General features: G+C 42.9%; 2 protein-coding genes across 4 annotated transcripts in view; both read right to left on the bottom strand.

Moving 5' to 3' along the window:
• Positions 1–8,040, bottom strand: part of kiaa1549lb (KIAA1549-like b) — a 90,882-nt gene extending 82,842 nt beyond the window's left edge. The window contains exon 1 of one of the 2 annotated variants that reach the window (XM_012855130.3): positions 7,219–8,040. In XM_012855130.3, the coding sequence (XP_012710584.2) occupies positions 7,219–7,474 (256 nt within the window). In that variant the 5' untranslated portion in view covers positions 7,475–8,040. The remainder of the gene's footprint in view (positions 1–7,218) is intronic. The other variant, XM_036136419.1, reaches the window with a different exon arrangement.
• A 7,267-nt stretch (positions 8,041–15,307) lies between these two features.
• Positions 15,308–23,059, bottom strand: part of hipk3b (homeodomain interacting protein kinase 3b) — a 39,360-nt gene continuing 31,608 nt past the window's right edge. The window contains exons 8-17 of one of the 2 annotated variants that reach the window (XM_012855131.3): positions 22,311–22,434; positions 22,096–22,217; positions 21,074–21,198; positions 20,820–20,987; positions 20,394–20,720; positions 20,155–20,301; positions 19,806–20,065; positions 18,691–18,742; positions 17,726–17,859; positions 15,308–15,816 (exon numbers count right to left, since the gene is read on the bottom strand). In XM_012855131.3, coding sequence (XP_012710585.2) covers positions 15,308–15,816; positions 17,726–17,859; positions 18,691–18,742; positions 19,806–20,065; positions 20,155–20,301; positions 20,394–20,720; positions 20,820–20,987; positions 21,074–21,198; positions 22,096–22,217; positions 22,311–22,434 — 1,968 coding nt within the window. The remainder of the gene's footprint in view (positions 15,817–17,725; positions 17,860–18,690; positions 18,743–19,805; positions 20,066–20,154; positions 20,302–20,393; positions 20,721–20,819; positions 20,988–21,073; positions 21,199–22,095; positions 22,218–22,310; positions 22,435–23,059) is intronic. The other variant, XM_012855133.3, reaches the window with a different exon arrangement.

Here is a 23,059-nt window from a genome sequence, read left to right as displayed (position 1 = left end):
TGAGAGACAGGGAGTCGTTATTTCCATTCTTTTTTTGCTTTTTTTTTTTTTTTTGCCTAAACATTAGTGTTCCTGTGAGCCTAAAAAGTCTTATTTTGACATGGGGAAAGAAAAAAAAAGCAAGAGAAATGCTCTGCGCTAAAACAACAACAACAAAAAACCAAGAGAAAGCCCAGGTAGAGGCTTTTAAAAGTTAGACAGACCACGCAGCATGTCACAAGCCATTTGATGCATTAACTGTCAACTCACAAGTAAGAAAAGGTAAAAAAAAAAAAAAAAAAAGAGTGCCACCTGACAAGGAAACAGCTTTCAGTTTTCTCTTTGAGTCTACTTTCAATGAATGTCTGGACAGAAATTGATGATTTGCAACAGCTCAGAGATGGCTTTTTAAAGCGAGAGCTCCGTGAGGTAAGTCTCCGTTAAAGCCGTCAGCACTCGACTGTAAGGTTCTCGCTGCTGGAGCGCGCAGCCCTAACATCAGAGGAAGTCAGATAGCTCGCTCTGGTTCGAGTACTCAAACTGTTCCTGAGTCTCATTCGGCCAACTCCGTGGCTGAGAACTCCGTGAAAGCTGCAAATCAGTTTCAAATCAGTCTAAAGGACATGTGAATATTTCGCAGGGAATTCTGCACAGTGGAAAGGGAAAACGCGATTAGGCAAGAATTGCTTTGGTCTTTGAAAATTCACGTTGTTCTGATCCAGACAAGGATGCCTTTCAGTAACAGGTAAGCTAGATTCAATTAACTCTATTGTGGCTGTCAACATACTGATCAATAACTGCAACATCAAAAAAAAAAGGAGCTACACGACAAACAAAGCGTGTAAGAAGATTTTGAGGGTTTGAATGTGCACTACATTGCCAAGAGTATTGGGTCACCCCCTCCGAACTATTGAAATTAGATGTTCCTACCACGTCAGTGGCCACAGGCATATAAAATCAAGCACTTAAGCAAGCAGACTGCCTCGACAAAGAGATGTAAATGAACGGATCTTTTTGAACGGAGCTCAGAGAAATCCGCTGGTGCAGTGAGTCCAGTCGTGACATTTCCACACTACCGAATACTCCACAGTTAGCGGTTTGTGGCATCCTGACTGAGCAATGAAATGGTCGGCCACGTTTAATCACAGAGTGAGGGTTGGGTAAGGATGAGGCAAGTGGTACGCTGAGGTCGTCAACTTTCTGCAGTCTAGTATCTAAAGATCTCCAAACTCCATTTGGCCTTCAGATTAGTTTATGAACAATGTACAGAAAGCTTTGAGGAATCGCTTTTCATGGCCAAGCAGCTGCATCCGATCCTTACATCACTGAGCGCAATGCTAAGTGTTGGATGCAGTGGTGTTAACCATGCCGACACTGGACTCTTGAGCAGCGGAGACATGCTCTCTGTGAAGATTGATCACGTCTCTCTGTATGGCGATCCAGTGGAGGAGTCTGGGTTTGGCAGTTGCAAAATTCTTGTAACTTGCCTGATCGCAATGTGTGATGTATAAGGGTTGGTGCAGAGCGAATTATGGTGTGGAGCTGGTTTTCAGGAGATTAGCTTGGCTCTTTAGGTGAAAAAAAAAAACAACTTGTGATGTTGCACAATGTCAACACATTTTGGATAGTTTCATATTCCTGACTTTGTGGCAGCAGTTTGGCGATGGGTCCTTCACTAGCTGTTTACATGCACAAAACGTCACGATCGGATTGAAATATATTCACTTAAAAAACAAAAACAAAATTATCGTATTGTACCCTTTATGTGGGCACACAATCGATTAATCCGATCATGATGTGCGTTTATACGCACCTGGCTTTATCCAAAATAGAACCAGTCTGGCATGTGGAGTTATTAAATTTCCCTAAAAAAAAATGTAAACAAACACAGAAGAATAACTTCCATCTTTGCTGAACAACAAAAAATAGCAAACAAAGCAGTTTTGTATGAGTTCATTTGTCTTCCGAGCGCCCGCAATGGACTTGCACGAGGTTCTAATAACGGTTGAAACATTATCGAATAAACTGCATGTTGTCTAAGCCATTACAAGGCCTTTGTTAGTCAGCAGTATAAAGACTGGTACTCCACATTACTCCAGACTTTTTGAATTGAGAAAGCTTCCTGGAGAGGAAGCGAAATGTCTTCAACTATGGAAAACAAGTCCAGTTGCTTTGTTTTTTACTTTTTTTTTTGGAATGACCATGACCTGGATGACTGAGAATCTTCACCAGCATTACCGAATAAACAATAGTTTTGAGCTCTTTCAATGTTTCTAATAGAAAGGTTGTACCGGGAGCACAGACAGTTTCGCTTCCCGACATTTGTCCACCACTCGAAGCGGAAATACGTCACGTTGACGTGGGGCGCACATGCGTACTCAGGTCAGTTTGTCACATTCAGAATAACTCAGAAAATCCTGACAAGCGTTTACATGCATGCCGATCAGATTATCAATCGGCACAAACCACCCCTCTCATTCAGATTACAATTTCAGTCCGACTGAACTCAATCTGACCTCAATATTACAATTGCCGTATTTACGCAACACATTTTTATTCCAATCAGCCCTTTATTATGATTACTTTTGGACCAAAGACCAAGAGCCCATGAGGCCTTCTCATCCAACATCAGTTCCTGATCTAACTAATCCTCACCCAAAAAATTGGCCAATAATTCCCATAAACCTTGAAGACCGCCTTGCCAGAAGAGCTGAAGCTGTCAGAGCAGCAAAAGATGACCAAACGCCATAATAAAGCCTTTGTTATGCCGTCTGTATAGAAACGTCTAGAGGATGATTTAGGTTCAGCAGCGCGTAAAGACAAGTGATGAAACTTTTGGAAGGTTAGTGAAACAAATCCGGAAATGCCTTTAAGTATCCATCCATCACTTGGACGAAATTTGCAATTCTGGGTGCTTCTGATTATGTCTGAGAGGTCCTGGACAGATTTATTCCTTTCTTCCAGGGAGGCTCTTCCAGCTTTACCAGATTGGATGAAGCATCTGTGAGTTTCCACCTTAATGCTTTCCCTCAGATGTTTGAGTAGGTTTAAGCCTGGTCTTTTTTTTTTTTTTCATCAGACCAGAAGGTAAATGTTTGTTTTTTTTCTTCCTCTCTTTTCTCAGTTTTAGTTTGGTTACTGACAAACAGGACATTTTAATCCTTTTTTTTGGGAATGGTTTATACCAGAAATACATTGCATGGGGGGGGGGGGGGGAAACTGAAGCAGAGATGATTGTACACTCATGTGTGCAGAGGACCCTCTGCTACTCTGTCAGAGTGACTCTCAACTGCATGATTTAGGCTAGTCAGCGAACTCTTAGAGTCCTAGTCAATCAAATTGTTGCTGCATTTGTCCTATTCCTCTGAGGGCAATCAGAGATTTAGACATATTTATGCAACATGCCCCTAACCTGACCTCGCCATAGCTAAAAAGCACATATTACAGAGGGGCCTCTTAAGAGTTTATGGACATGGAAGGACACGGAAAAAAAAAAAAAAAAAAAAAAAAAAAGAGGCTAAATCAAACTGGATCCACCTGACCACAATTTCAGCTAAAACACACAATGCTTTTGTAAACTGTGCTGATTGCCAAAACAAAGTCGTGTTTGTTCCCAGGTTGTGTTGGACTCCACCAGGGCTGCCCCAAATCTTTTTTTTTTTTTTTTTCTTTTTTTGCATTGATTGACAGGATCTGAAGTCACAGCGGGGTCTGATTTCGGAACCACAGCACCATCAGGTTGAGACCTGATGGTGCTGTGGACATCTTGGGGGCATGACCACTGAGCTATATAATACACTGGAGTGCTGATTTTGCTGAAAAACTGAAGTCAGTGGCCGCCATCTTGCTACTCTCTACTCTCACAGAATCCCATATGATTTGGTTGCAACAACAAGCAGTTTTCTGGCTGTGTGAAAACGTTTCACAGGTAATTTTACAGTCAGTGGATGTACTAACACTATCAACTACTAGGAAATTAGGTGCTGAAATATTTTACATGTTATTCATATTAAATATATATATATATATGTATATATAAGTATGTGTATATGTATATATGTATATATATGTATACACATATGTAAATATATGTTTTTGTATATTGTTATTTATATATTTATAAATGTTAAACATATATATTTAAATGAATAAAATGCATAATATTTCAGCACATGACTTTCTCAGTACCTGATATTTTTAGAACATAACATAAAACTATATGGCATTTGACATTTTAAAAGTTTTAAGCCCCCCCTGAACATGAGAAAATCCTCGTTATTCGATGCTGTAGCGCACATATTACCTAGTTACTGAGGGGAAATAGGGAGTACCAATATGGCGGCTGGTGGCTTCAAAGCGACTCGTTCAAACAGACGGTGATTAGCACTCCAGTGTATAATATAGCTCAGTGGGCATGACCTCTTCACCAGTGGCGGTTCTAGACCAAATTTACCAGGGGGGCCAAGGTGGGGCCACTGTTTTTTTCACAGAGGCACATAAAAGAATGAAATCATAAAACAGGGCAATATTTAATCACTTAATAATATGAAGTGAGACACTTGGGGCTCTGGTACTGCAGGTTTCAGATCCCTGATCTAGCAGATGAAAACTGTGATCCCAGCTCAATACAGCGGAAGCTAAAAGTAAAACACCTTGATTTTTAAACCCTTGTTAGGGTGAAATTGTAAAGGTAAAAAAAAAAAAAATTGGTCAAAGTGACAAATCAGGTGTGGTTTCTTCACCAATGCATATAATTGTAAGAAATTTATTTAATGTTATGTCAGGACCATTTCTACAGGGGCACTGGCCCCTGTGGGCCCCTGTCTAGAGCCGCCCCTGCTCTTCACTGCAGGGTTTCACAGCTGAATGTTGAATGCCAGGCTTGAGAGTTAGCACCTTCAACTCTGCAACCAAGGTTATTGACCAGAAAAGTGTGGACTGCTCTCTTGGGGTTGGGGGATCAGTGAGTGCCTTAAGAGGAGGAGTTCAAGTATCTTGGTAATGAATCATAGCAGGAGGGAGCATGAGATGGACGGGACTGAGGCCTTGACTTCAATGGGAAGTAAACTTATATACTCACTACTCAAAGCGCTCTTTAAACTTGAGTCACATTCACCCAGCCAGACTCACAAGCGTGCACATATGCAGATTAGAAGGCAACTTGGAGTGAAGCACCTTGCCCAAGGGCACATCAACATGGAGCTGGAAGAGAAAGGCTTGAGTCGAACCAAACCGTTTTGCGTTGGGAGACAACCGCTCTTCCCACTGTGCTGCAGCTACCTCCTTTCTACAAAAACAAAGCCCCGTCTTTTTCCAACCATCAGCCACGGTCAGGAGATATATAGGTCATGCGTGAAAGAACAAATGACTTCATACAAGCAGCTGAAATCAGCGTTCTCCAAAGGACAGCTGGGCTTACCTGTGGAGATAAAGCCAGGAGCTCAGTTATCTGGTGGGGGGGGGGGGGGATTTTAGAGCGGGGCTGCTGCTCCTCTGCATCAAAAAGAGTCGGTTAAGGTGGGTTGGGCATCTGATCGGGAGGGAGGGGACCCCCTGGACAGACCCAGAGCTCCACGAAGGGAATATATTAACCTTCCCCACCTAAGAGTAATATTATGTTTACGAAAGCGACAAAAGAGAGACCCAATATGAGCTGCAGAGAGAAGACGTGCCTTCTCATTTGCTCACAAGCAGGACCCAGACTACCCTTTAGAAATGCATCTATTAACGATCCATGAGGAACGCAAAGTGAAAACCTTGAGTTCCAATTTAATTTCAAATTTCAACTAATGGAACGGCTTTTGAGTCCAGCATGATGATCACTTTGTCATTCCCTGCCCTGAAAACCTTAATTATACTTTTTTTTTTTTATATATATATGTTGCACAGATTTCACATCCTTGAATCTGACTTAAGTGAATGTCAAAAGGACTTGTATGCTACCGTCACAAAATATTTAGCAGCCCAGGTGCTGCTGCACTTGTGTTTAAGAATGGATGTGCTGACGGTGAGGAGGAGGAAGAGAAGGAGATGAGAGGAGGAGGAGGAGGAGGAGGGGACTGTGCTGTAGTGGTGCATCAGCAAGAGGTGAGACTACAGCCGCGACACCGCCGCCGTTTGCAGCCCGGAGGAGAGGGGGGGGGGGGGGGGGGGGTTAGCCACAGTTTGCTCAGCACCTGCAAAGGACTATCTTGTTTTGTTCTCCTTTCAGCTGTGGCAGCACACAGAGACCTTCAGGGCCATCTCTGCTGAAGTGGCAGAAAGAATTGCCTGAGCTGGGTGGAATAGCTGCCAGATAGATCAGTGCACATGCAGAGAGGGACTGTCTGTCTTTCACAGGGAAATACTTGCTCCAAAATGTTGAGCAAAGTCGCCCTGACTTACCTCAGCTGCCTTGCGTGCACCCCGAGACAAACAGGCCCACTGAGGGCTTGAGTATGCGTGTCATTAGTGCTTTCCCAGATGCTCTGAAAACAAGACTGCCCTGTAAATGCACTGCAATCCCCAGAATAACTCCCTGCAGCTCATTACAGACAACCACACTGTTTAATAACCCCATGTGGTGGAAATGTAACTTAAATGGACCAGCAGCGGAAGTACGACCGAGGCAGTGAAGTTGTTGGACCGGGGTTACAGAGATGAGGTCGAAATGGCTCTTGCCGAGGAGTGCAGCTTCTGGAGCTCTGTGCAATGCAATCAGACCAGTGAGACAAAGGAGTTAAATGGCTGCGGGCGCAGGTACAGGCAGAGTCGGAGCAGAATCACCACAGACTGGAAGATTTTCACATGTGAGTGCTGTTGAGGCGTTTTTGGCCAGCCAATAGGTCAGCGGGTGACTGCGTTCATTTTTTTCAGTGCAACAACAGCATCTTACAGCATATGGAAAGACCTACTGGGATAGTGAAATTATATAAGTTTTTCTCTTATTCTTTCTTCCTTATATAAAAATATATATATATATATATTTATCAAGGTATTCATCCAACCGCAGCTCCATTCACACAGCCCGGGAATCACGCACCCTGCAGTGGATTACAAAACGCTGCCTGTGTAGAATAAAATATCAATTTTCCACCCTGTGTGCTCCTTTTTTTTTTTTTTTTTTCTTCTTGATCTTCTTCCCCCTCCTTCCCAGCAGATGCCACATGCAGGGCAGGTTTTAATGCAGAAAAGACGTTGGCGCAACAGATCAGCATGCGCCTCGGCGTGTCGGAGCGCATAGCTCGGCGGCGAGCTTACCCTCTGCGGCCACGGCGCACCGGACCAGGAGCGAAAGCAGAGCCACAGACAACATGCGGTTCGCCAGCATCCCCGCCGCTCCGGCTCGCAGCGCGCTCCTCAAACACCTCCTCCTCCTCCTCCTCCTCCTCCTCCTCCCGTCTCCTCCGGCTGCCCTCCTGCGCGGCGAGCATCCATCATCGGCGTCCTCCGCCCCACAGGCTCCCGGCACTTCGGGATGACCCAGCCGCCCATCACTCCTCACACCGGGAGCCATATCCAGAGGACAAGTTGCTGAAGTTTGGCTGGTAAATAATGCATTGGATAAATCCACGTGTGTGTGTGTGAACGGGAGGGGAAACACAGCCGTCACTGGGTTCACGTCGTGTGTCCGGGGCTGGAGATGGGGAGGGCTAGTGGAGAGGGGGGGGAGGACGCGGCGTTGAAGGGAAATTAGGGAATGCGCCCTTATCGCTCCGCTGCGCTTGGTCCACCCATCATCGCCGTGTGGCGCAGAGCGGCGCTCTCGCTTGGTCCAAAAGGCTTTGACATTTCGCAGCTGGAGGTGAAGTGGCTCGCTCAGACCCGCTGCCGATGGATGTCAGCCACCGGGCTGCGTTCAGGGGACATTAAGTCACCGACGTAAGCATGTTTCCGCGGAGCTCGGAAAGCGGATGGACGATTTAGGTCGGCTATCCTCCCGGTCAGGCTGAAACAAAATAGCATCTGTAGAGAAAAGTCTAAGCTGTCCTGTCTGCAGAGCGCCCTCTGCTGGCCGTATGGAGATCAAACAGCCAAGATGTGTGGGCTATTCATTACATTTCACCACTGGCCTCGCTCATTTATGGTGAAAGGCTGACAAATACCACATTTCTAGTAAAAAATGTCAGTTCACAGCTCAAGCTACTGTCAAACTTAACACGCCCAGCGTTTGCACGGGAGGGGAGGCTTACAGCAGTGGCTGTTGTACCGCCTCAGCTCCACAAGATGGCAGCCTTGGCTCACAAAAGTCAGCCTACTCATTGCTTGTTCAATGTAAAATTTTAATGTGTATTGTTTTTAATCGTGGATTTGTGCAACGCCATCGACCGCTCTGAAAGGCGTTTTTAAATAGAATGTATTATTGTTGCCATTATTATTAAGACACGAGTTATGTACACACTGCTAATGCCCAGCTTCAGACAGGAACTTGGAAGTAATTTTGAATAAATTTGACACAATTTCAACAAATATAATTTATGCCACTTGTTAAATTAATAACTATTTACAATGTCTAATTAACGTTATATAATAATAAAAATACTATTATCATTATTGCAAAATAAAATTACTTACTGTGTTTAAATAATATGATTACCAATATATGCCCAGGGACAAGGCTTATATAATTATTTAATTAATTCCACAATTTCTAACATTATTATTATTTAAAAATAAGTTATTACTAACATTACATAAATTAGGTGAATAGAATTAATTCAACAATAATAATTAGAAATGATTACATATAGTGGCCACCTGTTGTGTGTGTATGTGTACTTACAACTTAGTGAGAACATTTTTTGTGCATTTTTTTAGTAAACTGAGGATCTTTTCTGGCATTCACTTTTTTTCTGGGCTAGGGGTTTGGTTTAGGACTTAGGTGTCAATTAGATTTAAGTAATGGTTAGGTATGTCCTGGGAATGGTCAGGTTTAGGGTTAGGCCTTAGAAAAGGTTGAAAATGAATGGAAGTCAATGCACGCTCCTCAGTAAGTATGTAAAGCAAGGATATGTGTGTTTCTTAAAATCCAAATTCTTGTTTTTGTTCATACCCTTATTTAATTTTTGCTACTTTTTTAAAGCTTAAAACTAAATACACATGATTTCATCCATGTTTTCTTATCTTAATCTACAAGTATAAATCATAGATACTTTGATTCTTGGCATAGAAAAAAAATGGCTGACTTATCTTTTTTTTCTTTTTCTGACTTCTCTTCCTCGTGTAAACAATTATATCATTTGCCTTGTCAACTTTACTGTCCCTGTCTTTAATAAAAGAAACTGAGTATGAAAGTGAGTGATGGAGGAACAGTCAGGAGACAGAAACAGCTGCATCAATAGATTTTTTTTTAATTCAAAGTGAATCTTAACAATAATACACCATAAAGTCTTATTTTGACACTCACCAAAAGAGTCACCTGGAAACCCGCTTAATGTGACAAAGTAGAGAAGGCTTGGTCACACCTAAATCACTGAGAACTAGAGAGGAAACACTATCGCAAACTGTATAAGAGACATCACATCCATAGAGTTAGTTTTCCCAGTCCTCATACTGTAAATATTGCACAGTGCAATTGCTACATGGCAAACTAGTGTAGCACGAAATCTTAAAAAAAGAAAAGAAAAGAAAAAGCAAACAAAACATTAAAACAAAGCCACACAAAAAAAAAAAAAAAAAATCTACAGGTATTCAAACGGTTAACAGTTCAGACTTCATAAGAAAGTCTAACTGATGCGTGATCTACAGGTGATTCCATAACTTGCAGTGTGAATTAACTCTGAAATTGACCGAGACGACCAGAAGACTGAAAAGAAGAACTTGAGAAAAAAACAACCCTTTTTTTCAATCAAAATCAAAGAGTTACACAGTAGGACATCCAGATTAGTAAGAGACCCTGAAGTAACATGTCTAAAGCATAATGTCCTTATCAAAAAAAAAAATGGTAATTTTACAGACAGCAGTTTCATCTGCTTCAATGTTACCAGAATCCTCCGAAATCTATAAACAATGATCTCAATCGCTTTAGAACAAAATGCAAAAGAACGTAAAGATTTTTTTTTTCCTCTTGCATCCGTTCTTTTCGCCGGACAAACACGGGAGAGTTGATGCAGGCGCGTTGCTGGTGAGTAAGCTTTGAGGGAGTCAAAACACAGATGACAATATCACATGCTTATTCCTGGGGCAACTATCTCTGGCGCTGATGCGTCAAGTTCGTGCCTCGTCGTCATCGTAAGATTTTTTTTTTTTTTTCCCAAAGTGAAATCTGAATGGGATCAGTAAAACATACAGCAAAGAAAAAAAAAAAGCCCTAAAAACATAAAGCTGTATCAGCGTCGTCGTTTGAACGTGGAGAGCAGTTTCCATCCAGAGCACAGGATCAACACCGGCTCCTCTGATTTTTAAAAGGACCAGAAGTGTTGTCAGCTTGTGCTCTGGTTGCTCCAACTTGGCCCCCCTGATCTGCATGACAGAAGACAAAAAACAAAAGCGAAGCAACGTGTGCACGTGTTCATGCAAGGTAATGTAAAGCGTGGAGATTATCTAAGAACACTTGGTGGTGCAATGACCGCACAATGGAAAGTATTGCATCTGCTGTTCAGCCAGAGTGACTATCTGAAGATCACCGTGCGTCATGTCATTCAAAGTCTAACTGTGTGTGGGGGCTTTTTAATCAGCCTGCTGCCACAGGGGCTGCTTCGTACGCTGTTTTTTTTTTTTTGACAGAAGGGTAGATCAGGCGTCAAATTCTCTGGAGTGACTCTACGACGAAGTCCTACCTTGAATTTTTTTTTTTTTTTCACCTTTCCCTTTCTGGTAAAGCGGCCGCTAAAAAGAAAAAAAAAAAAAATGCCTACATGATGGTGGAGTAGGATTCTCTGCCTTCTTCGTTCATTCACTTTTCCGGATCTCAAGGCACATACGCAGTGCTGCTCACACTGTCTCAGTTTCAGTAAAGGACACATAGCAACGGCCACCGCCTCGCGCTGACGACACACTTTGATACGAGTCACTCATAAAGGGGAGAGCGATCCAAACGCAAGGCAGGTTAGAATATCCCAGCTTGATACTCTACCCGGATAGAACATTGAACAGAGAAAAAAAAGGTTGCGGTAAATCATCGGAATCCTTTTGACGATAAAAATAAAGTTGCGAAAACAAAGAGATAAAAACAAAAACAAAAAAAACATATGGGGTAAATTTTAGTTTCTTTCTTTAATCAAACATTTCCAAGGCTCACCAGCTTTGTACGTGCGTAGCGACAAGTGCGTTTGTGTGTCCGATGTGAAAGGGGCACGACTGGATTCATTTGCTTTGTCGTTGTTTTTATGTTGTTGTTTTTTGGTGTTTCGTTTTCCGGCCTCTCACAGTGCTCCCATAAACTCACAAAAAAAAAAAAAAAAAAAAAAAAAAAAAAGAGTACTGGTGACGACAAGGTGTTCGTGCAATGAGAAAGTTAAATCAATCCTGCAAGCTACAGCTTCGGATGCGTACAAAACATCGATATGAAAACGTACAAAAACTTAAGTTACACCGATACATCGTTTATATGCAGTGACGAGCCCGAGAGGTTAATAAGGATAAAATACTGATGCCGAAAAAAACACGCACCCCGAGGAACAACAAATGCAACTAATGTTCATCATCAGCAAATACAGTAGTTACAGTGACACGCCGAATATGAACGCAAACACGGAAAATCAAAACCACTTCTAGTTCAGATAATTAGGGACCTATACAAAACGCTAAGTTCAAACTCAAGAGGAGAAAAATCACCCAATTTCACAGCTATTGAAGTGGCAATCATCATATAGCAGCTTATCTATGATACATTCAAGAAAGAAATGATACGACTCGTTAATTGCCCAACAAGCTAGACAAAACATCAGCTGTTTTTTTTGTGTGTGTTTTTTCTTTTTAAATATAACCTTTTTTTTTTCTCTTTGAACAAAACCTTTGTACTACAACTACGGTATAACTGAGGTCTATGCAAACAGAATAGCTACCTTGCTCGATAAATGAATTACAGTCTTTGGTGCTGCACAAGCAACTTCATAAAAATAAAAAAAAACAACAACGAATAAATGACATTTAAAAAAAAAAGGAAAATAAAATAAAATAAAAATACACGCAACAAATGAGTTCATTGGCTCCCAGAAGAGTACACACCCATGTTAAAATGCCAGCTTTTTGTGATTAATAAAGCGGCATTTATGCTGCACCGCTTGCCTAGAAGCCCACACCCTTTAATGATTACTTTAGATTTATTTAGTTCAGTCTCTCTCCATCCATCAGTACGCCACTTCAGTATACGGCCACTAAATCTCTGATTATGGGAACATCTGTTGTCCGCGGACCCTCTTCAAGCGACGCTCAAAGATTTTCTGTAGAGTTTTGTTCTGGATTCTGGACGAGATCCTTTGAAACTGCTGTCTTTTGTTCAGGGGAAGTCACTGGTGCCGACCCCCTACAGCAGGGCCGGCATCCTTTACAATCAAAGGAGCCATTTTGGCTCTTATTGTTAATAAATAAAAAGGTGTCTAGAGCAGGCGTGTCCAAAGTGCGTTTTGTAAAAGTGGAAAATAGAGTGCGGGGGTTTGAGGGATTGGATGGATAAAGTCCGAGCCGAATTTGCAGCGGGCAGATTTGAGTGCTGAAGTGTTTCTAAGCATGGACCGTGAGACCAGTTTTGTTTTTATGGAGACGCTCAAATTTTCTGGGATTCTTTTTTGAGTTTGCGGAGATCAGGGGTGTGCCATGGGGCTGAGGTGGAGAAAGAGGCTGCGGCTGTTTTAAGAGGGGCTAACGGATTAAGGCAGGAGGAGAGAGTGTGGTTGTAAAAAATTGACCACATCATTGATAGTGGGGTCAGAGGGAAGAGAGGAGCTAGAGACTGCAGTGGATAACGAGGAAAAGAGTGACTTAAGGTTTCAGGACTTCAGGTCTCATTCTGTTGTAGAACATCTAATATATATATACAAAAAAACATAAAAACGCCAAAACTACCCTTTTTTAACCCTTTCAATGTTGGTACAGTGGGTCGGGAGGTCTTTTGATGTCTTTGCTTTGCCAAATATACTATTTAAAACTATAGCCCAAAGCTTGGAGCTGAGTTTCATCAGACTATGACCGATTTTCTATCAAGGTACTGGAAGAATGCAGCCAGCACTTGTTTGTTATTATTAGAGAAATGGCCAGTTTTGCCCCATCTGGTATCCGACCATTGGTGAGCGCCTTCACTCTGGTGAACATGGTGCATAGATAATGATTCGGATCTTTTCTTTTAACCTTCTCACGTCTGAGACCTGCGTGCATCCAGATCCCTTTGATCCCTTGCAACCTTCTCTGCAAACTATGGCTTTACCTAAAGTTTTCCAACGTCTAAAATACAAGGAAAGATCCGCTGAACTTTATTTCAGGATAATCCGATTCACTTGTGTATCCTAAGGAATACTGAACTGTGAAAATGACTGACAATGGATTCAACAAAGTATTAATCCAAGGGAGAGCACTTCTACACTATCAAGTCATTACGCTTTTCTTATTTTTCATTATTTTTGTCCCTTGAAATAAACTTGTTTGTTTCAAGTCTAATTTTTGCATTTAACAAAATCTTGCATTTTAATAGAGGTATGTACACTTTTAGGAGCCAATGACCAAACAAAAACACACACACACACGCGTATATATATATATATATATATATATATATATATATATATATATATATATATATATATATATATATATATATATATATACGCTATATATATATATCCTCCCTGACGGAATGTATAAAATAAGTAGTTGACATTGAAAGCGTTAAGCCTTTAACAAATGGTATTAATGTAAAGGGGAAAAGTTAACTTTGTCACACATGCATAAATGAGAGAATTGCACACAATTACCTCACACCTTAACAAGCATCTGTACTAAATATTCTAGCTCTATAATATATGTCATATATTGTGTGTATATCAAATACTGCATGGTTTGCTCAGGCTAAGAATACCCCATACCGTAAAATGAATTTGCATTTTTTTTTTATATCTTACCTAATCAAAGCCATGCCCGTCACACTTCTAAACATCTAAAAACAAAGTGAAAACACTCCAAATAAAATAAGACAAAAAAAAAAGAAAAAAGAAATATATAATCAACAACTATTTAGATTGTATTGCAGTTTTTAAACAGTACAAATACTGTTAGTAGTAAGTTTCACTAAATAGAAAGTGATTATCAAATGTTAAGCAATACTCAGTACTTGCACTTTGTACACTAGTTCATTCGGAAAACAGAGAGGAAAAACGACAAAAAATCAAAATAAAAAAATCAAACGTTTTTAAGGAAACAGCAGGCATTCGCAACAGCAAAGCATGCCGTTCTTCTTGAAAGAACAGAAAAGGGAACTCACTACACACTGAAATATACATAGACTCCGGAAAATAAGCACCGCTGTCCGCGATACATCACATCCATGCAGGCTATGCATGGAACATATACACATGTGCATATATATACTCACACATAGGATGCATCGACTGATTGGAATTTCAAGTGCTGCAGTCCAGTACATTAATATTCACGTATATAGTCATATATAAGTAGTAACATTAACAACCTCAAAATATGTAAGGCACTATGGCTGGGGACAGTTATACAATGCAGCGAGTCTAGTGACACAAACAATAAGAGCGACGTTTATGCATCTTTCCGTTTTACATTTTTGCTCATGCAAGATCACATGCAGCGTGATGAACGACCCTATTTAAAATCGGATAACTGACTGGACATAGCGAACACCGAAAGACAGGGAAAAAGGTACAAATACTTCAAACGCAGTACAACATACACCGTGGACAACATGTGCATCGTCTGTCGATCTAGAGCTAGACACTGGGATGGCTTTACAAATATGGATGTGTCTTGCACACATAAGAAGGCAATGTAGAAAAATAGCTGGGACTGGGGGGTTTTCTAACTATTCAACAACACCCCAATTATTTACCTGTCTTGAGGAGTATTCGTAGAAGATCCAATGCAAAGATATATCAAATGTGCAAAACACATTAAGTGTGAGTTTAACTACTCATTCATTCGATCATTCAGTCATTCATACATTATTTCCTTCTTAATTTTTGCCAAATCTCCACCGTTGGAACTCTTTTTTTTTTTTTTCCTCTTTTCTTTTTTTTTAAAGCTCAAAGTTCAATTACAACCAAGTCTACGTGATTCAAAAAATAGCTTGTTTTCTCTGTGGTTGTGCCATGGTTTTTTTTTTTTATTATTATTATTATTATTAGAAATGAAAACCATGTTGTTTGTGGTTTAGGATAGACTGTCGCCCTGCTTAGCCTCCGGGTGGTTTGAACGGCACCAGAGCCACACTCAGATGTAGGGGTACTGGTTTAGTTTGGTAGGGCTCAGGGGGAAACTGCCGTAAGCAGGCGAAGCGATGTACGAGTGCGGCGGGAAAAGGGGTTTGAATTGGCTCTGTGGGTGCAAGGTGGGGGAGGGCAGCAGCCGGGGGTTGATGCCCACTGCCACTTGGTGCACGATGCCTGCCGGATGGGATATGCCATAGGTGGGCTGGAGGACGGGGCGGGAGGCGCCAGGGGATGCCAGGAGGTGGGCCACGGGGGCAGCCGTAACCAAAGGGCCAGACGGGGGGTACGACAGTAGGGTGGGCTGGGAATGGGGGTGCCCCCCAAGGTGGGGGTGGGGGCCCGCTGTGTGGTTCGGGCTGCTGTGGGAAAGTGTAAAGGCATGCCCATGCATGGTGGGGGGGATGTAAGCCTGCGGCCGCCGGCTGGCAAAGTTCCCGTTCCATTCCTGGTGGCACGAACCGAAGTGCTGGACCTGAGGGCGAGAAGAACAGATCTCAGGTCTTAGCTTCTAATTATCATGTATGAAGGTGACCTGGTGGCTTTCAGTCCTGGAGCGGCTGGTTCTACAGCCGCTGCTGAATATATGTACTGAATACAAAATAAAATACTAAAATAATGCCAAATGCAGAATCCAGCAGGACAAATGGGTCAATTTTCCTGGGATCATCTTATAAATTACCAAATAAATCATAAACAATGATGTTGTAAACTCTAAGCTCCGGCCAACGCCATTGCACTTAGATTTAGCTTCAGTTCAGTTTGAGTAAATTTGCTTTATTTAAAGCATTTTGCACACTACTCTTTATTGTCCGTTTAAAAGAAATCTAGCATGCAGAAGTTGTGTTTTGCACACGATGACGCAATCTTCATAAAAATACCCAGAGGGGTTGTAGCCAGCCATACTGCTGTCACGGGTGTTCACAGTTAAAGAATTTTTAACAAATTAAAGTTTCACAAACCTTTTGGTTATGATTTGTGACCATGACTAATTAAGGGAAAATCAGTTGACTTGATATTCACTTCATTTCTACCATTGTGCACATCTAAAATAAGTAAGCGACGCTGCTGTACATTGAAAATATCCCTAAAGTAGGAGGGGAGATGTTAGAACAGCTACCGTGGTGGATAACGTTGCATTTACAACATGAAGTCGAACGCTAATCACACACGCTTGCCCTGCAAGAAATAGGAAACATTTGCAATTCAAATGTGCTCCTTATCGCTCTTCAGTCCCTAAATGTAGTCACAACCAACCCAAGCATCTTCAGAAGTCACTCTATTAAAAATTGGCAGCTTCTTGTCAGATTCAACCGTCCCCCTCAAAAAAAAAAAAAAAATAAAAAAAAAAAAGATGCTAAATCTGATGATTAAAACGTAATGCCCTGACTGTGGTATAAAGAGATACGCGACGAGCAAAAATCAGCAATACTTCTGCCAGGAACTAAAGCTCCTTTAATGAGTGAGAATATGTGTAACCATGTGTTTGATCTCATTAAGAAGGTGAAACATGCTTTTCTGCATAGTGATAATGAGCTCATCATATCAAAACTAACTTGATGTTCTCTCTCTCTCTCTCTGTTTTTATCTTTTCATGGTAGCTACATCAGGCCCCAGCGTTCTGTTTAGTTGTGACACCTTCCTCTGAAGGGGGCATCGGCTGAGCTACTGCTGCCAACCACTTCATGTTCTCCCATAGATGATGGCTTGGCCCCGTCTTTCAGCGTTTTTACCCCCGTTTCTCTTCAAGTCCTAACTTTCTTCCTGTTAAAGGCGAGTTTTTTTTCCTCTCTCCACTGTCGCTACATGCATGCTCGGTATGAGGGATTGCTGCAAAGCCGACGAGTGCGCGCTCACCCAGGAGGAGTGAATGCTTTAAGTCAATGGCTCGATGCAATCTGCTGGGTTTCCATGAACGGAAAAATTTTTACCCAACTTGAAAAAGAAACTGAACTCAACGTTTGACAACGAGGATGCTCTTGAATCAGTCTGCGGGCTTCGATTGCATTGATTTTCGATTTTGTAAAGTATCATGAAAAGGTGTGTCGTGAATTGGAGTTGTTTGAATAAACTCAATTAAATTTGAAAACTGTACTGTAAATAACTCTGATCAGGTGAATGATTACGCTGCTAAATTACACTCCCACAAGCTGCCATTCTGGGTCCATGAGCAAGACCCTTAACCCCCAATTGCTCCCCAGGCGCCGCACAGTGGGGATGGGTTAAGATGCAGAAGTGAATTTCTCCATTGAGAGATCAATAAAGTTCAATTATTATTACACTTGACCGATGAATTGCAACTTTTTTTTTCTGCTTTCAGTGAGCCTCGAGCTGTGTAGAAGTGCACCAGTCTGTATTCTGAGTCTCCCTGTGAATTTCCTCACCTGCCCAAAGCCCATTGGCTGCTGTTGCTGGGGCTGGAACACGGGGGTGATTTTCTGCGGCCTGTTGAGGAGCGGCGTGGAGTGGTGATGCTGTCGCCCAGGAATGCCTCGCCCTTTGGGGTGGCACGAAGACTCTAAGATCGAGAGAGGTCATGTAACAGGAGACAGAGAGAGACAGAGACAGGGAGGGAGGGGGGATAACACGTGAATACAGAGATATTGGTGCCCAGGTCATGGTGTCAGACTAGATTTAACAGGCAAACAGGACTTGGAGCTGGAGCACGTATCTAACTGCAACAACTGCAAATGCACAGCATGTCTCGGTACCCACTTGGAAACATTTGCAGCTCTGTGGGCTTATCGGAGATTTCTGCTGTGTGGGATCAGCGCTGGGGCTTAAAACATAGATGGTTATAAATAGAAATATTTCGAAGAAGAGGAGAGGTTTCTAACTAAGCTCGAATATAAAGCTCATGGTGGGGTCAGATCTCTAGCTATAAATAAATCCCGCGGCACTAAAATAGCCGTGGCCTTTTATGCTGGCCGTCGGTAGTAGGGATTTAAAGGCGGGGAGGAGAGATGCCGTTTGACAGGACAGCGGTATGGTTCTGTATGGTTTTCTCTTAGGATTTAAAGCCAAATCCTCTACTTTCTAAAGACATGTAAAAAAATGGCTCTGAAATTAGTTGTTACAACTGATCACAGCAGTTACAAAAGCCCACATAGATCATGCGTAAACCCCAGAAAATCTACAGTTCTAAAACACAAAATCGTCCTGGTCAGTGCGCTATTTTGTTCACAGCATTGAACATTTGATGGCAACTACGCATGTACTACACAGCTTTAGGAGGTGCAGATCCACACAGTTTCAGCAGATATCAGAGATTGAAAAAAATATAGACACCATGCAAGTGTTCACATCAGAAATCAAAGCAGATTGGTCAGGTCAGGGCACCCATAATCACCTGTGAGAACCTCTGTGGCACACTAACACTGGATAATCCCAGGCCGTGTGACCTGTGGGGCAGACAGCAGGAGTGTTGACCAGACCTTTGAGCTGGCATAACATATTTAGCCGTCTGAGTGGATGACCCCATCAGAAACAACACAGCAGCCGGATTGGAAAAATGCCCCATTAATTATTTATATTAAATAAGTTATATTCCTACTGTACTAGGCGGATTCCTTCTGAAAGGCTTGGAAATTCGGATTGACCCCTTATTTACATCCCTGGGTCAACCCAAATTAAGAGGGCATATATCACATTTTAGCACCAGAAACAAAAAATTAATACAATTAATAAACACTATTAACTTTTCAGTAGGTTTTCAAAGCGGGTAAAATAAAATAAAAGAATATGTCCTTTAAAATGTGTGGATTTGCATTCATGGATCCTGACATGCTGTCTCAGAGCCGGCTAAAACCAGTCTCTCAGTTCAAAACACTTTTTGTCCCAAGACTATAAAACAACCGGAATCTTAAATTTTAATGGATGAACAATCCAAAGTGATGAAGACAGCACAGTTTGAGCCGGGACTACGACTGATAATGCAAGCAGAGTCAACATCCAAATCGCCACGGAGATCAAAACTGCTGTTTGTGCACTTTGATTTTTATCAGGAAAAAAAGTGTTTTATTTGACCAGTTATTAGTTGCAGAACAATCTTTTATCTAAATGCAGGGCAGATGTTAGCGTGTTTTGACTTTCTTTGCATCCAAAACGAGTGGCCTTAGTCTGAAGGACCAAACAGCATATTGTGGGTAAACTACCTGCAAACGGTCTTAAAGAGTTTGAGTCCTTGGAAGAAAGTTTTGACACCCCCATTACTGTGGTGCAGGAACACCCTTGTGAATAAAACGTGGGCGGATTATGTGGAAAAAAGTGAGACTTGCACAATTACAGCAAGTATTCTGCTGACACGGTTGTTTGTTGAAATGCAAGGGCTAGTGCCCTTATGCACAAGAGTAACAATCCTGGTCAACGGTAAAGCGCAAAAATAATGATATATGCCCTTTAAGATTAACTACGAAACATTTAAATGCATTTCTGTTACAGGAGCCTTAAGACTTCAAGGCTTACCTGTGTGCCCAGGTGTGTCACTGACAGAAAAGTGGTTGTTATTGTTCTGCACCCGCATTGGAGGCACCACCACGGTGCGAACCGGTGGCTTGCTGGGCTCGGTCTCGGGGGCGACGCACGCCACCCGCGGCTCGCAGTTCTGGTTGCTGTCAGCGATGTAGCGCCGCTCTGTAAAGGGACCGTTGCTGTTACCGGAGTTGTGCGAGGCAGGCGAGCTCTCCACCGTGTCGCAGCCGCTCTCCTGCTCGTCGTCCGACATGCTGGAAAACAGGTTAATAAAGTGTTTCTGTTGAGTACAAAAGCTGTACGCGGCCTTGCTGTGTTAACATGATCAGAAGTAGCGCTTTACCTGTTGGGCTGTTTGCATGGGGAGTTGTTGGACTGGGCTGAAGCTGAAGAGCTGGTGCTGAGCGTACTGTCTGGACTGCTGAGAGAGCATACTCGCTCCATACTGACGGTGCTCTGACATGCCTCGCAATCTGCAGTGCCCTTACACCTGGGATTGAAAACAAACCAAAAATAATAATAATAAGACGCCAACCTTTTAGAGCAACAAACATCAGACTGAGCCCGTTGCTCAGTACTTACTCCCCCATTGAATGCCTTTGCGCATCCTCCTCTTCGTCGCTGCTGATGCTGATGACGCTCACAGTCGGACTGGCCAGGCCCGAGATCACCATTTCTTGCCGCTGCTCCTGCGAGACCGAGAGCTCCTCGCAGTCTGGCTCCACTTTACAGCAGCTCTCCCCGTCGCCGCCGTGATCAGCGGCTCGCCCCTCTCCCGCGGCGCGCCCTTCTTCTTGGCATCTGGCTCCCTCCTCCTCGATTTCCTCCACGTTCTTTGCTGTGTCTGCCATCTGCGGGGAGTGGCACGCCGCATTTTGGATGTTCGTGTGTTGGGAAATGCTGCTGCCCCTGCAAAAAAAAAAAAAGAAGCAGAAGACAGGTTGCCACACTTCTCAAAGACCCGCCGTCTCTATGCCTTTCGTCGGGGATAAACGCCACGTGGGGTACCTGTTCAGACAAGGCTTTGCTCGCTTGTTCGCCGCCGGCTGTGGCCACACCACGTGTGCGATGCCTATGTTGACCGGCTGGTGGGTGGACATGGTCATTTGGTTGGTTAAGAACGGCTGAGGGTGTGCAATCATGGAGCTGAAATGGTTACCGTGGGGCCGCACTTTCCTGCAACAAGAAAGCCCAAAAGGTAATGACATATTAATCAGAAAGCTATGTTGTATATTACAACTTAGAATAGAAAGGGTTCTCACCCCCAGTCGCTCAATCTCTGTGTGCCAGTCACAGTGTCAGATGCCAGGGTGGTCTGCGGTGGGGGCACAGAAGTAACCTGTTGCCAAGTGGGCACCAAGATCTGCTGTGCGCGGCTCGACCAGGCCTGTCAGTGTGTGGGGGAAAAAAAAGAAAAACACGTTTCACCTGCTCTACGTATCGAGACGAGCTTCCCATCCGTCTCAAACTACAGCACGGTGCCTTGTCACGTCACAACGACAAGTTCAATCTTTTTTTTTAAGGAGATTTTATCTGACAGAACAACACAAGGCCGCTCAGCTGGGAAGTGGAAGAAAAAAGATGCTTTTTTTTAGTGTAGTGTGCACATGAGTCCAGGCTCTTTTAATTTAACGCATCTAAATAAAAATTAAAATTTAAAAAAATCACCCTCAGAAGTCACCTAGGCAATTCAAGTTTATTTATAAAGCACTTTTCAGTACCAAGACGGTTCAAAGTGCCGTTTGATCGCGAAAAAAAAAAAATAGACTCTGCGTGTAAGTTAATCTCCGTATAAATGCAGCTGTTCTCTGAAGGCTTCAGGGGTTACTCAGAGCATTACTGAACAATGTCATATCCTGTGTAAAATATACCCACAGCCATGTCGGGGACACGGCAAACCTGTGGTGCAAATTTAGCTTCGGTCAGATGACACCAAAACGCTATGCGTGGAGTAAAATTAGCCCTGCACATCACTCTGCACACACCATCCCCGCAATGAGACATGAGGGCGGCAGAGCCATGCAGGGATGCTGTTCCTCGGCAACGACCGGAAAGCTGGTCGGAGAAGACGGGCGGATGAGGTTCACCCACTGGAGTGGCACTGTCCTTGCACATATAGCCAGTATCTTACCACTTTAGAATTATGCACCACTTTACACTGTCATACAACAGGAGGTAAAAAAAAGGAAATAAATGTATTTGTTTGCCATGTGGTAGGACAAATGTTCAAAGTTAAGGGGCATGAATACTTTTGCCATCGTTATAATCCTCATCAGTCTCCTACCTGTGTGATGACTCCCGGCCTGATCTGCAAGGGCTGGATTGACGGTGCTTGAGTAACCAAAGGTACAGAGGCCTCCATACGGACAGAGTAGCCCGCTGGTTTAGCGGTATTAGTATGGATACCTGAAGATGCAATGCACGGGATATTTTACCTCAAGATATTACTGGAAACGATAAAATAAATAAATAAATTAAGAATGACGGGTCATGTCTTACCTGGTATTGTCGGGGGACACAGAATGAGAGCCTGCTGAAACGAGTCGTTGCATCCAAACTGACCACCACCAGTCGGCAGTGGTATCCCAGGGTGCATCACTGACTGTGCAGAAGGAACTAACCCCTAGAAAAAAAAAAAAGGGTAAGAGCAACATGAAAGGTTTGTTTTCCGCCAGCAGGTGGCGACTGCTCTATAAAACAGAGCTTGTTTTCCAGCTGGGCAGAATTAGGGAGAAGGTGCAGGACTCTGAGTCTATATGCTGACAGCAAAGTCACCGCTTCGACAAACCCAGGGGTCAGAGTAAAAACATACCCCGGGCCCACTTCCTTGGGGGTTATCAGGGTTAAGACTTGGGGTTAAGGCAATTTTTGCTGAGTTGTTATGGCACGCAATGTCAATTGCAAAGCTGAACAAAATGCCCGGCAAATGACACGTCAACCGTCTTTTTTATAGGATTGATTTATCCAAGCTGGCCATCTGAGGTCACGGCTGTTTTTTTTGAAACCTGGATGCTTAACAGGAGAGCTAACAATGCTGAGCAGAAAGAGGTCAGGCCCCTTAAATAGCGGAGCATGTGCTTTTGCTTCTCTGCTAACCCTGCTCTCGTGCCTGGGTATAATCACATTTGAAGGATAACGAGAACTAGGGCTATATTGTTTCTGCCACTGCTACTGCATGTTACTCCCCCCCCCCACCCCACCCACCCCCCACCATACACATGATGGTGAACACAAAGCAAGCTTTCAAA

Source organism: Fundulus heteroclitus, chromosome 4 (genome assembly GCF_011125445.2).
Source record: "Fundulus heteroclitus isolate FHET01 chromosome 4, MU-UCD_Fhet_4.1, whole genome shotgun sequence".
In the NCBI taxonomy this organism is placed as follows: domain Eukaryota; kingdom Metazoa; phylum Chordata; class Actinopteri; order Cyprinodontiformes; family Fundulidae; genus Fundulus; species Fundulus heteroclitus.
Note: the sequence above shows the minus strand (reverse complement) of the source record. Positions and strands in the feature narration are given on the sequence as shown.